This window comes from Phoca vitulina, unplaced genomic scaffold (genome assembly GCF_004348235.1).
Source record: "Phoca vitulina isolate PV1807 unplaced genomic scaffold, GSC_HSeal_1.0 scaffold15, whole genome shotgun sequence".
NCBI classification, from domain to species: Eukaryota; Metazoa; Chordata; class Mammalia; order Carnivora; family Phocidae; genus Phoca; species Phoca vitulina.
This window is the reverse complement of record NW_022589718.1, coordinates 19929054-19943582: the sequence shown is the minus strand read 5'-3', so window position 1 is coordinate 19943582 and position 14529 is coordinate 19929054. Positions and strand designations below refer to the sequence as shown.

The following is a 14529-nucleotide window of genomic DNA, read 5'->3' as shown; positions in this document are numbered from 1 at the left end:
GCCAGTAGGAGTTTAGGAGTGACAGCTGAGTTGGAATAGGGATTTAGGAAAATAATTTTGAAATTTCATGTGCATACAAGCACAGCATTTTTTACTTGAATAAGAGGGAAGGTTGAAAAGGCTAAATGTAACTTACATATTAGTGCTGCTATGGGTCTAGGTACATAACTATCTGTAAAGTATGATGAATTAATATTTTATAAAAATCCCACAGATAATTTACTAATGTACTTCAAAAAGAAAAGAGAATATGAAAATATCATTTGGTAATATAATTAAATTAAGCATAGCAGTATCAGATAATATTATTCAATATAATATATAATAATACATAACTTGAACAAATTGTATGTCTGAGATGTAAAGCAGGAAAAACTATTTTTGAAACTTTTAAAAACTATTTGGAACAGTAGCTACCTTGGGAAAATTCAATTTTTTAAAGAAACATTTAAATGTCACTGGTTAGATCAATAGAATGAAAACATTACATTACAAAATTATTGTTTTTTTTTTACACCACAGCTGAGTCATGCTGCCATTTGGTTATTATGACCACTAATGTCATATATTCGTATGTAATAAAATCAAGTTTCTGTGAGATTTTTAATTTTAATGATGTTATTCTATCATTTATTTACAAAATGCTTATTTAGAACCTACTATGTGTCAGGTATCGGGTAAAGTGTTGAGAATAATGATGATCAAACCACATTGGTCCTGTGTCAAAATACTGGGAAGTCTACATGACTTACACATAATATTACTATGTAAACTTGTAAAATATTTAACATACATGACCTCACAAACATTGGTAATTAGAACTAACGATTCAAAATACTGAAAAACAATCCTGTGAAACCTTATATGCTTTATAGAATTATTTCTGTAAAATATTTTATTTGTGGTATTAGTGATTTAGATTTGTGTATTCATAGTAACATTTTAAGAATTACTTCCAGAAAATTAATATTGTCTCTTTGCTACTTAACCAAATTAAGATTAAATTTTCACTATCCTAACCATAGTTACGATTAATCTGATCAACTACACCATCACTACAGTCACCCAAAACCAAAACAATAGTCATCTGGCAAGCTGCCAGATCAGTATTTTGCTGTTATTACATAGCTACTCATAAAAATCAAAACAAAACAAAGAAACAGATTTAAAAAACAAACAGATTTTTGGGATTAAAATGTGTTAAAAAACAAAGAAAAAAAAGCAGATATTGGTGAAGTACTTTGACACAAATTATTTTGTTTCAGATTCCCCTCTCTTGCTTTCTTTAGACTTTAGGATTCAGGATTGCAGTTTTATAAATAAAGATTTGTCTTGATAACTTTACTGTGCAACTCTACACTAGGTTTAGTCTAACAACACATATAGTTTGTTTGGGTGTTTATGGCTTTGTTCCAAAGGGGCTCTTTATTGTATTGACTGCAGGTTTATAAATAAATAATCTTTTAAAGATTATTTAATTGATTTGGAGCAACAGGTTTAAAAAAATTTATGGTTTAAAGAAAATGATTTGGGAACACTTGTTATTTTAAGGATAACACCTGCTATGGGGTCCTACTGTAACCAAAAATAGGGATGAGGGAGGTTTTCACTAACAAGATATAATTATCTTGTACTTAGATCCACTGAGATTCTACTGATAGACGGTGAAGTTATAACCACTGTATATCGAAAGGATAGAAAAAAATAAAAATAAACAATTGCAATATCCTATCATATGACAAGAAAATCATCATGTAAAGTTCAATATTTTAGAAACAGTCCTTGCCATTTAGTGCATTTCTATAAAAAATGAATTTTGTTCATCAACCTATTTCTATTATTTGTCAAGTTAACATTACATACTAGCTAACACCAAAGTTAGGTCCACATTCAGAGGTCTCCAGCATGATTAATAGGATCCTAAGGGTGAACTAAAGCATCTTAAAATTTCAATCACTCAAAAACAAATAATAATGTTTATGGTAACTATTTGCCCTAAGAGAACTGAAAAGCTGTTAAAAGTATAAAAGATAACAATAAAGGAAAAACAACTTACTTTCATAAAGTATGAATTTATTTTGTTTGAAGAGTTAAGTCTCATTCTCCATGGTTAATGCAGGATTGCTCATACCTTCAAGAAAGAAGGTAAATTAGCATTTTGTTTGCAAGGGGGTGTTGCTTTTGAACAAATAAGGCAGAGACTTGTTTATTCATCCCTGAATCCCCCCAATATGATTCCAAAGGTGTCCTGCACATAACACAGGTTTGTAAGATGGTCACATAGAAACACACACACACACACACACAAAATACAGTGTTGGCAACTACCAGTGTCACAAAATGCACTTTAAAAAGGGATATACACGGGCGCCTGGATGGCTCAGTCGGATAAGCATTGGACTCTTGATTTCTGCTCAGGTCATGATGTCAGGGTCATGGGATTCAGCCCTGCCTGGGGCTCCGCACCGGGCGTGGAATCTGCTTAGGATTCTCTCTCTCCCTCTGCCCCTCCCCCTTTCTCTCCCTCTCTAAAAAAATAAATACATAAAAAGAGACATACACCTTAGGAAGTGGGAGGGGTGAACAAAAACATGAAAGATAACACTGGAGCTGGCAATTCTCACATCATCTTAGAGTGCTCTTTCTAATTCTATACTTCCCTCCCTCATTCTGGTGAAACTAATCTTTGAGCTCTTTCTCACCTCGTCCTTCTCACGTTTGTCTTCCTTCTTTTATAGCACCCTTTAAATTTTATTTTTTTTTAAATTTTATTATGTTATGTTAGTCACCATACAATACATCATTGGTTTTTGATGTAGTGATCCACGATCCATTGTTTTCGTATAACACCCAGTGCTCCATGCAGAACGTGCCCTCCTTAATACCCATCACCGGGCTAACCAATCCCCCCTCCCCTCTAAAACCCTGTTTGTTTCTCAGAGTCCATAGTCTCTCATGGTTCATCTCTCCCTCCGATTCCCCCCCCTTCATTTTTCCCTTCCTTCTCCTAATGTCCTCCATGCTATTCCTTATGTTCCACAAATAAGTGAAACCATATGAGAATTGACTTTCTCTGCTTGACTTATTTCACTTAGCATAATCTTCTCCAGTGCTGTCCATGTTGATGTAAAAGTTGGGTATTCATCCTTTCTGATGGCTGAGTAATATTCCATTGTATATATGGACCACATCTTCTTTATCCATTCATCTGTTGAAGGGCATCTCGGCTCTTTCCACAGTTTGGCTATTGTGAACATTGCTGCTATGAACATTGGGGTGCATATGGCCCTTCTTTTCACTACATCTGTGTCTTTGGGGTAAATACCCAGTAGTGCAATTGCTGGGTCATAGGGTAGCTCTATTTTTAATTTTTTGAGGAACCTCCACACTGTTTTCCAAAGTGGGTGTACCAACTTGCATTCCCACCAACAGTGTAAGAGGGTTCCCCTTTCTCCACAACCTCTCCAACATTTGTTGTTTCTTGCCCTGTCCATTTTTGCCATTCTAACTGGTGTAAGGTGGTATCTCAATGTGGTTTTGATTTGGATTTCCCTGATGGCTAATGATGATGAACATTTTTTCATGTGTCTGTTAGCCATTTGTATGCCTTCTTCAGAGAAGTGTCTTTTCATATCTTCTGCCCACTTTTTGACTTGATTATTTGTTTTTTGGGTGTTGAGTTTGAGAAGTTCTTTATAGATCTTGGATACCAGCCCTTTATCTGTAGTGTCATTTGCAAATATCTTCTCCCATTCTGTGGGTTGCCTCTTTGTTTTGTTGACTGTTTCCTTTGCTGTGCAGAAGCTTTTTATCTTGATGAAGCCCCAAAAGTTCATTTTTGCTTTTGTTTCATTAGCTTTTGGAGATGTATCTTGAAAGAAGTTGCTACGGGCGATGTCAAAGAGGTTACTGCCTATGTTCTCCTCTAGGATTTTGATGGATTCCTGTCTCACATTGAGGTCTTTCATCCACTTTGAGTTTATCTTTGTGAATGGTGTTAGAGAATGGTCGAGTTTCATTCTTCTGCATGTGGCTGTCCAATTTTCCCAGCACCATTTATTGGAGAGACTTTTTTCCATTGCATGTTTTTTCCTGCTTTGTCAAAGATTATTTGACCATAGAGTTGAGGGTCCATACCTGGGTTCTCTATTCTGTTCCATTGGTCTGTATGTCTGTTTTTGTGCCAGTACCATGCTGTCTTGGTGATCACAGCTTTGTAATATAGCTTGAAATCAGGCAACGTGATGCCCCCAGCTTTGTTTTTCTTTTTCAACATTTCCTTGGTGATTCGGGGTCTTTTCTGATTCCATACAAATTTTAGGATTGTTTGTTCCAGCACTTTGAAAAATGTCATTGGAATTTTGATCAGGATGGCATTGAAGAATAGATTGCTCTGGGTAGCATAGACATTTAACAATGTTTATTCTTCCAATCCATGAGCATGGAATATTTTTCCATCTTTTTGTGTCTTCTTCAATTTCTTGCATGAGTGTTTTGTAGTTCCTAGAGTATAGATCCTTTACCTCTTTGGTTAGGTTTATTCTGAGGTATCTTATGGTTTTTGGTGCTGTTGTAAATGGAATCATTTCTCTAATTTCTCTTTCTACAGTTGCATTGTTAGTGTATAAGAAAGCAACTGATTTCTGTGCATTGATTTTGTATCCTGCCACATTACTGGATTGCTGGAGGAGTTCTAGTAATTTGGAGGTGGAGTCTTTTGAGTTTTCCACATAAAGTAATCATGTCGTCTGCAAAAAGAGAGAGTATGACTTCTTGCCAATTTGAATACCTTTTATTTCTTTTTGTTGTCTGGTTGTTGTTGCTAGGACTTCTAGTACTATGTTGAACAACAGTGGTGAGAGTGGGCACCCTTGACGTGTTCCTGATCTTAAGGGAAAGGCTCTCAGCTTTTCCCCATTGAGGGTGATATTCACTGTGGGTTTTTCATAGATGGATTTTATGAACTTGAGGAATGTTCCCTCTATCCCTATACTCTGAAGAATTTTAATCAGGAAAGGATGTTGTATTTTGTCAAATGCTTTTTCTGCATCAGTTGAGAGGATCATATGGTTCTTCTCCCTCTTATTAATGTGTTCTATCACATTGATTGATTTGCGAATGTTGAACCACCCTTGCATCCCGGGGATAAATCCCACTTGGTCGTGGTGGATGATCCTTTTAATGTATTGTTGGATCCTATTACCTAGGATTTTGTTGAGGATTTTGGAATCCATATTCATTAGGGATATCCATCTGAAATTCTCCTTTTTGATGGGGTCTTTGCCTGGTTTGGGGATTAAGGTAATGCTGGCCTCATAGAATGAGTTTGGAAGTTTTCCTTCTGTTTCTAATTTTTGAAACAGCTTCAGTAGAATAGGTATTATTTCTTCTTTGAATGTTTGGTGGAATTCCCCAGGGAATCCATCAGGCCCTGGACTCTTGTTTTTTGGGAGGTTTTTGATCACTGCTTCAAAATCGTTACTGGTTATTGGCCTATTCAGGTTGTCAATTTCTTCCTGTTTCAGTCTTGGCAGCTTATAGGTTTCCAGGAAGGCCTCCATTTCATCCAGATTGCTCAGTTTATTGGCATATAGTTGTTGATAATAATTTCTAATAATTGTTTCTATTTCCTTGGTGTTAGTCGTGATCTCTCCCCTTTCATTCATAATTTTATTAATTTGGGTGCTTTCTCTTTTCTTTTGGATAAGTCTGGCCAGTGGTTTATCAATCTTATTAATTCTTTCAAAGAACCAACTTCTAGTTTCGTTGATCCGATCTACTGTGTTTCTGGTTTCTAATTCATTGATTTCTGCTCTAATTTTAATTATTTCTCTTCTAATGCGTGGCTTAGGCATCGTTTGTTGCTTTTTCTCTAGTTCTTTAAGGTGTAGAGTTAGTTGGTGAATTCGGGATTTTTCTATTTTTTTGAGTGAGGCTTGGATGGCTATGTATTTCCCCCTTAGGACTGCCTTTGCAGTATCCCATAGGTTTTGGACCGATGTGTTTTCATTCTCATTGATTTCTATGAATTGTTTAAGTTCTTCTTTGATTTCCTGGTTGACCCAAACATTCTTGAGCAGAGTGGTCTTTAGCTTCCAAGTGTTTGAATTTCTGCCAAATTTTTTCTTGTGATTGAGTTCCAGTTTTAGAGCATTGTGGTCTGAGAATATGCAGGGAATAATCTCAATCTTTTAGTATCGGTTGAGACCTGATTTGTGACCCAGTATATGGTCTATTCTGGAGAAAGTTCCATGTGCACTCGAGAAGAATGAGTATTCTGTTGTTTTAGGGTGGAATGTTCTGTCAATATCTATGAGGTCCATCTGGTCCAATGTATCATTCAAAGCTCTTGTTTCCTTGTTGATTTTCTGCTTAGATGATCTGTCCATTGCTGAGAGTGGAGTATTGAGGTCTCCTACAATTAACGTATTGTTATCAATATGACTCTTTATTTTGGTTAACAGTTGGCTTATGTAGATGGCTGCTCCCATGTTGGGGGCATAGATATTTACAGTTGTTAGATCTTCTTGTTGGATAGACCCTTTAAGAATGATAGAGTGTCCTTCTGTGTCTCTTATTACAGACTTCAGTTTAAAATCTAATTTGTCTGATATAAGAATTGCTACCCCAGCTTTCTTTTGAGATCCGCTGGCATGGAAGATGGATCTCCATCCCTTCACTTTCAGTCTGGATGTATCTTTAGGTTCAAAATGAGTCTCTTGTAGAAGCATATGGATGGGTCCTGTCTTTTTATCCAATCTGCAACCGTGTGCCATTTTATGGGAGCGTTTAGGCCATTCACGTTGAGAGTGATTATTGAAAAATACGAATTAATTGTCATCATGTTGCCTGTGAAGACGTTGTTTTTATAGATTGTCCCTGTAAATTTCTGTTGTATATCACTCTTGGGGTCTTTCTCCTTTTATAGAACCCCCCTTAATATTTCTTGCAGGGCCGGCTTAGTGGTCACATATTCTTTCAGTTTCTGCCAGTCGTGGAAGCTCTGCATCTCTCCATCCATTCTAAATGAAAGCCTTGCCAGATAAAGTATTCTTGGCTGCATGTTCTTCTCATTTAGTACCCTGAATATGTCTTGCCAGGCCTTTCTGGCTTGCCAGGTCTCTGTGGATAGGTCTGATGTTATTCTGATGTTCCTCCCCCTGTACGTAAGGAATCTCTTCCCCCTAACTGCCCTTAAGACGGTTTCCTTGGTTCTAAGATTTGCGAGTTTTACTATTACATGCCGGGGTGTTGGCCTGTTTTCCTTGATCTTGGGAGGGGTCCTCTCTGCCTCTAGGACGCGAATGTTTGTTTCATTTTCCAGATTAGGGAAGTTCTCAGCTACGATTTGCTCAAATACATCTTCTAGTCCTCTCTCTCTCTCCACTCCCTCTGGGATTCCAATTATTCTGACATTGGAATGCTTCATGGTGTCACTTATTTCTCTGATTCTATTTTCATGGATTCTGAGTTGTTTTTCCCTGGCCTCCTCTTTTCCTTTTTTATCTATTATATTGTCTTCCAGGTCGCTTATTCTCTCTTCTGCCTCAGTTACCCTAGCTGTTAGATTATCTAAATTGGATTGGATCTCATTGATAGCATTTTTAAGTTCTGCCAATTCACCTTTTATTTCTGCCCTTAGAGACTCTATATTGCCATTAATTGATTTCTCCATTCTAGCCATTGTCTTCACAATTGCTAGCCTGAATTCCATCTCTTGACATCTTGGTTATGTCTGCATCCATTTGTAAATCTGCAGCATAAGTCATAATCTCTGAGTCTTTTCTATTTTGGGGGCTCCTCCTCCTAGTCATTCTGTTGATGGGTGTTTGAGGGAAAGTATAGAGTCCAAATTATTGACCAGAACCCAAGCAAGATGCTCCTGTTTTCTTGGGACCTTAGGGTTGCTGGCCTCTTGTTTTCCTAGCCTGTCTTCTGCGGGAGGGGCCTGTCGCACTGTTACTCAGGCAACCCTCTTTGGGCAGAGTTGCCCTGCCCCCCTGTGGTGGGGGATGGGCTCAGTGGGAATCAGTCTTTGGGGCTTTTGTTCTCTGGCGCCTTTCCCTGGTGGCTTTCCGCGTCTCTTCCGCGAGTCAGAGCAGAAGAGACTGTTTCCAACCCTCTGCCTCAGAGCAGAGAGATCGCAGTCTGTTCTTCAGTGAGCTCTCCAGGCCACACTGTCTCCGTTTCTGTCCCTGCTGCTATAAACTGCAGCGTCCTGGGTTGTGCGCCCCTCCGTGGTGCTCCCGGTCCTGCCTCCAGGTTGGGGCACGTCTCTGCCCTTTGTGCTTCTAAAACCGCCAGCCGCTCCCAGTTCACGCGCACGCGACCCCGGCGCTCAGCGTTTCCACCCGGGGGGCTGCCCTAAAGTCCTTTCCCCGCCGCTACCGGTCTGCGAGTCTGTGCCCGGTCAGCAGCGCGCGAGGCTGTCACTCACCAGTGGTGTAGGATCCCCACGGCCAGACACCCTGCCGCCGCCGTTTATCCTCTGATACCTGCCCGCGGAATCAGGGCTCCCCGCTTCCTACCTCAAAACCAACCGCCTGCGATATTCTGTTTGTAGAGATCCAGATCTTCTTACATCTCAGGCTGGTTTCGTGGGTGCTCAGAGTGGTCTGGTAGATACCCAGCTCAATTCTGGGGACCAGTTGAAATAGGGTCCCCTACTCCTCCGCCATCTTTCCCCCTACACCAGCACCCTTTAAACTTTAAATAAGTTCCCAATTCATCCATGCAAGTAACAGAAAATTAACTTAACATGCCAAATGATTAACAGCACACAGAAACTAAGAAATCGCTTCTATGTTAATACAGAACTATATGAGGCAACATGAATCCCTTCAGAAAGAAAGGGAGCTCTTTGTCTTTCTACCCCCAGAAAATTGACCCCCAACTATACATCACTTCTTTGCCTCTAAGGAAACTGATGGATTCAAAGGGCTAATAGGTGGCATCAATTTTCGTTTAGGCAATGTCTAGTTCTTCCCATAGATTGGAAGATGGAATGGCAGGCATGAAGGTTAAGAGAGAGACCAAATTATGGATACCCACACAATGGGCATCTTTGGAGGGCATTTATTTTCCTTAAGAACAAGATTCTTTAAAGAAAGCCTATATTTTAGGAGAATATGACTGTAGATTAATTAATGACTTTAGAATTTTTACTTAGGACTATTTTTCACTATCACTAAATCCCAAAGAGATTTCAAATGAAACAACAAACACTTTAAAGTGCACGGAGCCGGGGCACTGGGTGGCTCAGTCAGTTGAGTGTCTGCCTTCGGCTCAGGTCCTGATCCCGGGGTCCAAGGATCAAGCCCCACATCAAGCCCCACATCTCCTGCTTCTCCCTCTCCCTCTGCCCTTCCCCCTGCTCGAGTTCTCTCTCTCTCATGCTCTCTGTCTCAAATAAATAAATAAAGTCTTAAAAAAATAAATAAAGTGCAGGGAGTCAAAGTCAGGCAGCACTAGGAGAGAGTTTGAAGAAAAGACTAGAAATAAAGGAGAGATTTTTCTGGCTAATAGTGCCTTAATCATGGATGTATGGTTTTATACTTATTTATAGGGACACCACACATATATACATACACCTGCAGGTATGATCACACATTTTGGTTAATCCTCACCAACCCTGAGAAATAAGTAGCATTTTAAAGAAAGAAAGCTACGTCTAGGGGCACCTGGGTGGCACATTCAGTTAAGCGTCTGCCTTTGGCTCAGGTCATGATCTCAGGGTCTTGGGATTGAGCCCCACATCGGGCTCCTTGCTCAGTGAGGAGCCTGCTTCTCCCTCTCTCTCTGCCCCTAACCCCACTCATGCTCTCTCTCTCTCAAATAAATAAATAAAATCTTAAAAAAAAAGAAAAGAAAGAAAGCTACATCTAAAAGAGGTTAGGTTACTACAAATATCACACACTGATTAGGTGTCCAAATTGGGATTTAAAATCAGGTCTGACTTCAAAGCCTTGCCTTTTCTTTGCCAATAAGCTATATTGACTGAAGTAGTCAAAGATTAAAATCAACAATGGTAACAAGGGAAATGTGAGTGGGATCTGAAGAAATAACAGCTAAAGTTATGGTAATTACACAGTAACTTTACTTTGACGTTTTGAAACTGGATGGAAATCTTTGAGTAAAAGAACCATATAATTTAAGATCCGTTTTACTAGATATTTTTCAATCTTTTGTCTGAATTGATTACATTTTCCATTAAATATGTATAATTTGAGTATATTTGTATCATTTTATTAAATAGGCAGTATTTGAAATTATTGGTTTCTTAAGCTAGAATAAAAGCAATGCAGATCTTTCACAAAATGATCTTCTGCAGCTAACAGACCTTAATCAAAGTACTTTACAAACAGAAGTTCCTGAAGATAATTCTAAATTTACAATGGGAGTTCAACTCCAAAGCAAGAAAGATTCTGTAGGTAATATTCTGGCATTTTTGCACTCCTTTCACCTTTTATACATAAAATCTATTAAAAACAGCCAAGTGAAGCACACCCTTACCAGCTTTGCCTTTCCCCGGGTTTGTGCTGCTTTCTGTCCAAGACTGAGAATCAGTGAGAAGGTGGCTCTGGGACTCTCGCAGTGGCTTTGCAGGAAACTGATGGTTTTCAGGACTGAACAATCATAATCATCATCATAATCATATGTTAGTTCTTGATAGTATTGAGTGGAGTGTTTCTCAAAGTGCAGAATTCAAACCACTTCCCAAGAGAATTTGGGGCATAGGGAATAAGGCACGTATCACACTGACTCGCAACGAGAAAACCGTTCTTCCTTCCATTCTCTTTTCATTCTTCTGAATACAGTAAGATGACAATCTGTAACTTTGGCAAGTCTCCGTTTTTAATACAGAGAATAGGCTTCCGCCTCTGGCTTTAGCAGGTGAGGGAGTCTAGTTAGAATTTAATAGTATTTTATTATCAATTTTATTTTTTTAAGTTATATTCTATTTATGGCAAATTATACTAGTTTTCATTTATGAGAGTGACATAATGTTTGATTTAAAAATAAACTTCAATGCCAATTTAACTAAATATATAAAATAAAAAATATTTTTTGTAAGTGGTATGTGGATATGGAAAAAAATATATGAAAGTAATGGTAGGAAGACAAGTTTGAGAAAAACTGGCCTAGTGTTTCTAAAGTGGCCTAACTAGTCTTGAACAAAGAATTCTCTATCTTCCTCTATGAAACTGAAACAACAAATTTGAGCACTATCTTGCAGAAATATTGAAAACATCTGACATCATCAGGTCTTACAAATGTGACATTTAATTTGGGGAATAAAGAGTCTTAAAAGAAGAATGTAAGTTTTAAAATTTAAGTAGACATGCTACATATCGACATATTGAATGGCATAAAAATATAAATTAAAATAGCATTTCACTTAGATAGAAAAAAATATTGGCATAGAAACTGTAAGTGCAGTTTTAGAACACCCTGAAATAGTAATCACAATAATGTTCAAAAGAAAAAAAATACTTAAAATTCTTCCAAGAATAATTTCACATATGTGAGTTGACTATACTATATTTTTGAAAGGATATGCTTTTGTTCCTTAATAATTACCTCATATCTAAAATTTGAAAATATTTCAATTTTGTGCAACTTTAACATCCCCTTATTGAAATTTTGGAGGTAAATCTTAAAAAAATAAAAAGCATGTCTCCTATTTATATTAAAAAAAAAACCCTCTTTTACTCTAATTTTTCTTCAAGAGAGGGACCATATACCAGGTACAGCATACTAACTAGGTCCTGGTTTAGGGACTCCTTGCATATTGGTTACTACTAATAAGACTCTAACAAATGGCAAAGAAGGAGCCATTCATTCAACAGTATTCATTAAGTACCGATTACATCCATGAATATAGTCTTTGATCACATGGAAATGTCATTGTAATTGAGGAGGAATAATAGTAAATAGCAAATATATAATAACTCAGTAAGGTGACAGTAAGAGCCATGACAATAGAAAAAGAGAGGTATGGGGAAGTTGAGGAGCTATTTTACAAAGGGTTTTCAAAGATGGCCTCTATCGTGAAGTTACACCTGAGCTAGAAGTGAGTAAGAGAAGGTCAAAGAGCTTCCAAACATACCTGGAGGAAAAATGGTTAGGAAAGGAATTGGCAAGTACAAAGGCACTAAATAAGGGACAAGCTTGGTATATTTGAGGACCAGCAAGATCTGTGTGTCTGAGGATGGTGAGTGATGGGAAAAGTGGCACGGGATGACATCAGAGAGATACTGAGGCCAGATTAGACCCGACAAGGTAAGGACACGCATTCACTTTTATGCTGATTAAGATAGGAAGCCAACGGAGGGTTCTGAGCATGAGAGTGACACAATCTGATTCTTAATGGAGAACAGACTGAAGTAGGGCAAACATGGAATCAGAAAGATCAGGAAGGAAGGCATGGAAATAATCTATGTGAGAAATGATGGCTCGGACCAGAAAGCAGTCTGAAGGTGGTAAGAAAGTACTGGGATTATTGGCATATTTTGAAGGGGCATGTGAAAGGATTTGCAAATGGAGTAAATGCAAGGTAACTGAAAAAGGAATCTAGGATGACTCCACAGTTCCTGGCCGGAGCACCTGAGAGACTGAGGGTCACTAATATGACATACGGAAGAATGGGGGAGAATCAGATTTGAGCTGAAGGTGAGGCTGTCAATGTCTGGCAATCAAGAGTTCTGCTTTGCACCTGTTCAGTGGGAGATGACTTTTAGATATTTAAGTGGGAATGTGGAGTAGACAGCCAGACATAAAACTCTGGAGTACAGAGGAGACATCATCACTTGCCATACCAATTTTATATGGGCTGATCAGGGGAAATGATAGAATTATGTAAAAGATACTTTAGCTGTCAAAATTCAATCCCAAAATTTAAAGGAAAGGGAAGAGAAGCCCATAGTGGTTATGAGATCACCTAACTGGGCAATAGTGCCAGAACTAGGATTTCTCCCAAAGCCTATGGTGCACTTAGTAGAAGGAGAGATACTATCTCAGAAACCCAAATCTCCTTGAACTATGAAAACCACTCAAAAGGCAAAAAACATTATTGAGAACTACTAGTAAACTTCATAAAAACCTGAAAACATTCCAAATAATCTATTCAAATGAGATTTTTCTGCATAAAGATATAAGAAAAACCCTTAACCCTTGAATGGTCAAGACAAAACTCAGAGAGCATGCCCCAGTGAGACTCTGGTGCCTTTGAATGTCCCTATAAATCACATCAGAATGGCCTCCTTATTAACTTGTTGAGTCTGTACAAAGGTCACTCTAGGGATGGGGTGGCAAATAGGCTTCATCTCGTGACGATTTAAAATGTTTTGGAATGGCGACCAGGGTCACTGACTCAAGAAGAATTCTGGGGTCATGACAGGCTCCACCAGAGGAAGTATTGTGGATCAATAAGAAATCCACATGAGATGGGAGGAGTGTAGATTCAGCTGTTATGTGCGTGACATTCCAGCAACTGAGAACATTTCTAAAATTAAGAAGGATATTATGGTTATGCTCTTGCTATCAGCTTTCATTTAAAAATTAGAGGTATGGCCATATTCAAATAAATCTATCTTAAACATATAAAAATTAGTGTTTCAAACTTACAAATTCATACGTAGCGTGTAAAAATTTTAAGTAGTTTTGCCTTTTGCCAGTTAGTACCAAAGTTGAAACCAAATTTCGAGATCTTCCTCAAATTCTTGGAAGACTGGAACCAGAACAGACTTCAAGCAAGGGCAAAAGTCTCCAGATACTAAATTCCCAAGACTCCTTCCCTTCTCTTTCCACCAAAATGGCTCAGATAATGTTTACAGGTTTTTAACAAGCATTAAGAACATGGTGCACTATCAAGCAGGTGTTGGGGATTCCATTTGATCTCCAAAAGCTTAATCCAGGGACGTTCTCCTGTTCTCGTTATAATGTTACAATTACCACAGACAGAAAGGACCTGGAGGGTCAGAGGGCAAGTTTACCGTCTGCTCACCTGATCACTAAGGGAGCTAATTTGGACTTTAATTCTCTTCTTTTAAGCACTACCTTTTAAAAATCAGTTATACTTGAAGCTCACTACGTCCCCTTCCCCAACCGTACTCTCCTCTCTCCCTCATTCCCCAAGTGGGAACCATTATAGTAAATTATCTTATGTTCTTAAACTTTTTTCAAAGAAATATATAGCCAAAGGACATAGGAGGATAAGACATATTATTTGAAAGTAAAACAGAAAAAAAATATGGAATTACTTTTTCGACGTCGAATTCAATCCTGCAGGAGTAGATGCTTGTTCAGGATCCTGATTAACAAGGCAAGTTGGAAAGGAGCAGCCATCACCTAGACTATAATGAAAATTAAAACTTACAATTGAGCAGTAAACAAGGCAACAGCGTTGAAACTGCCACAATGTGATGTCTGCGAGCAGAACACAGTTATCTTGTATCCACAAGCCAGACATTGGCTTCCATATGGCATGTGTAAGGAGATGATGCGTTAACTGACTTTTGCATCCATGTA

General features: G+C 38.3%; 1 protein-coding gene across 1 annotated transcript in view; it reads right to left on the bottom strand.

Moving 5' to 3' along the window:
* Positions 1-14529, bottom strand: part of ZDHHC2 (zinc finger DHHC-type palmitoyltransferase 2) — a 79512-nt gene that overhangs the window by 2897 nt on the left and 62086 nt on the right. Inside the window, exons 10-12 of the mRNA XM_032413522.1 lie at positions 14262-14354; positions 10513-10625; positions 2057-2131 (exon numbers count right to left, since the gene is read on the bottom strand). Coding sequence (XP_032269413.1) covers positions 2091-2131; positions 10513-10625; positions 14262-14354 — 247 coding nt within the window. The 3' untranslated portion in view covers positions 2057-2090. The remainder of the gene's footprint in view (positions 1-2056; positions 2132-10512; positions 10626-14261; positions 14355-14529) is intronic.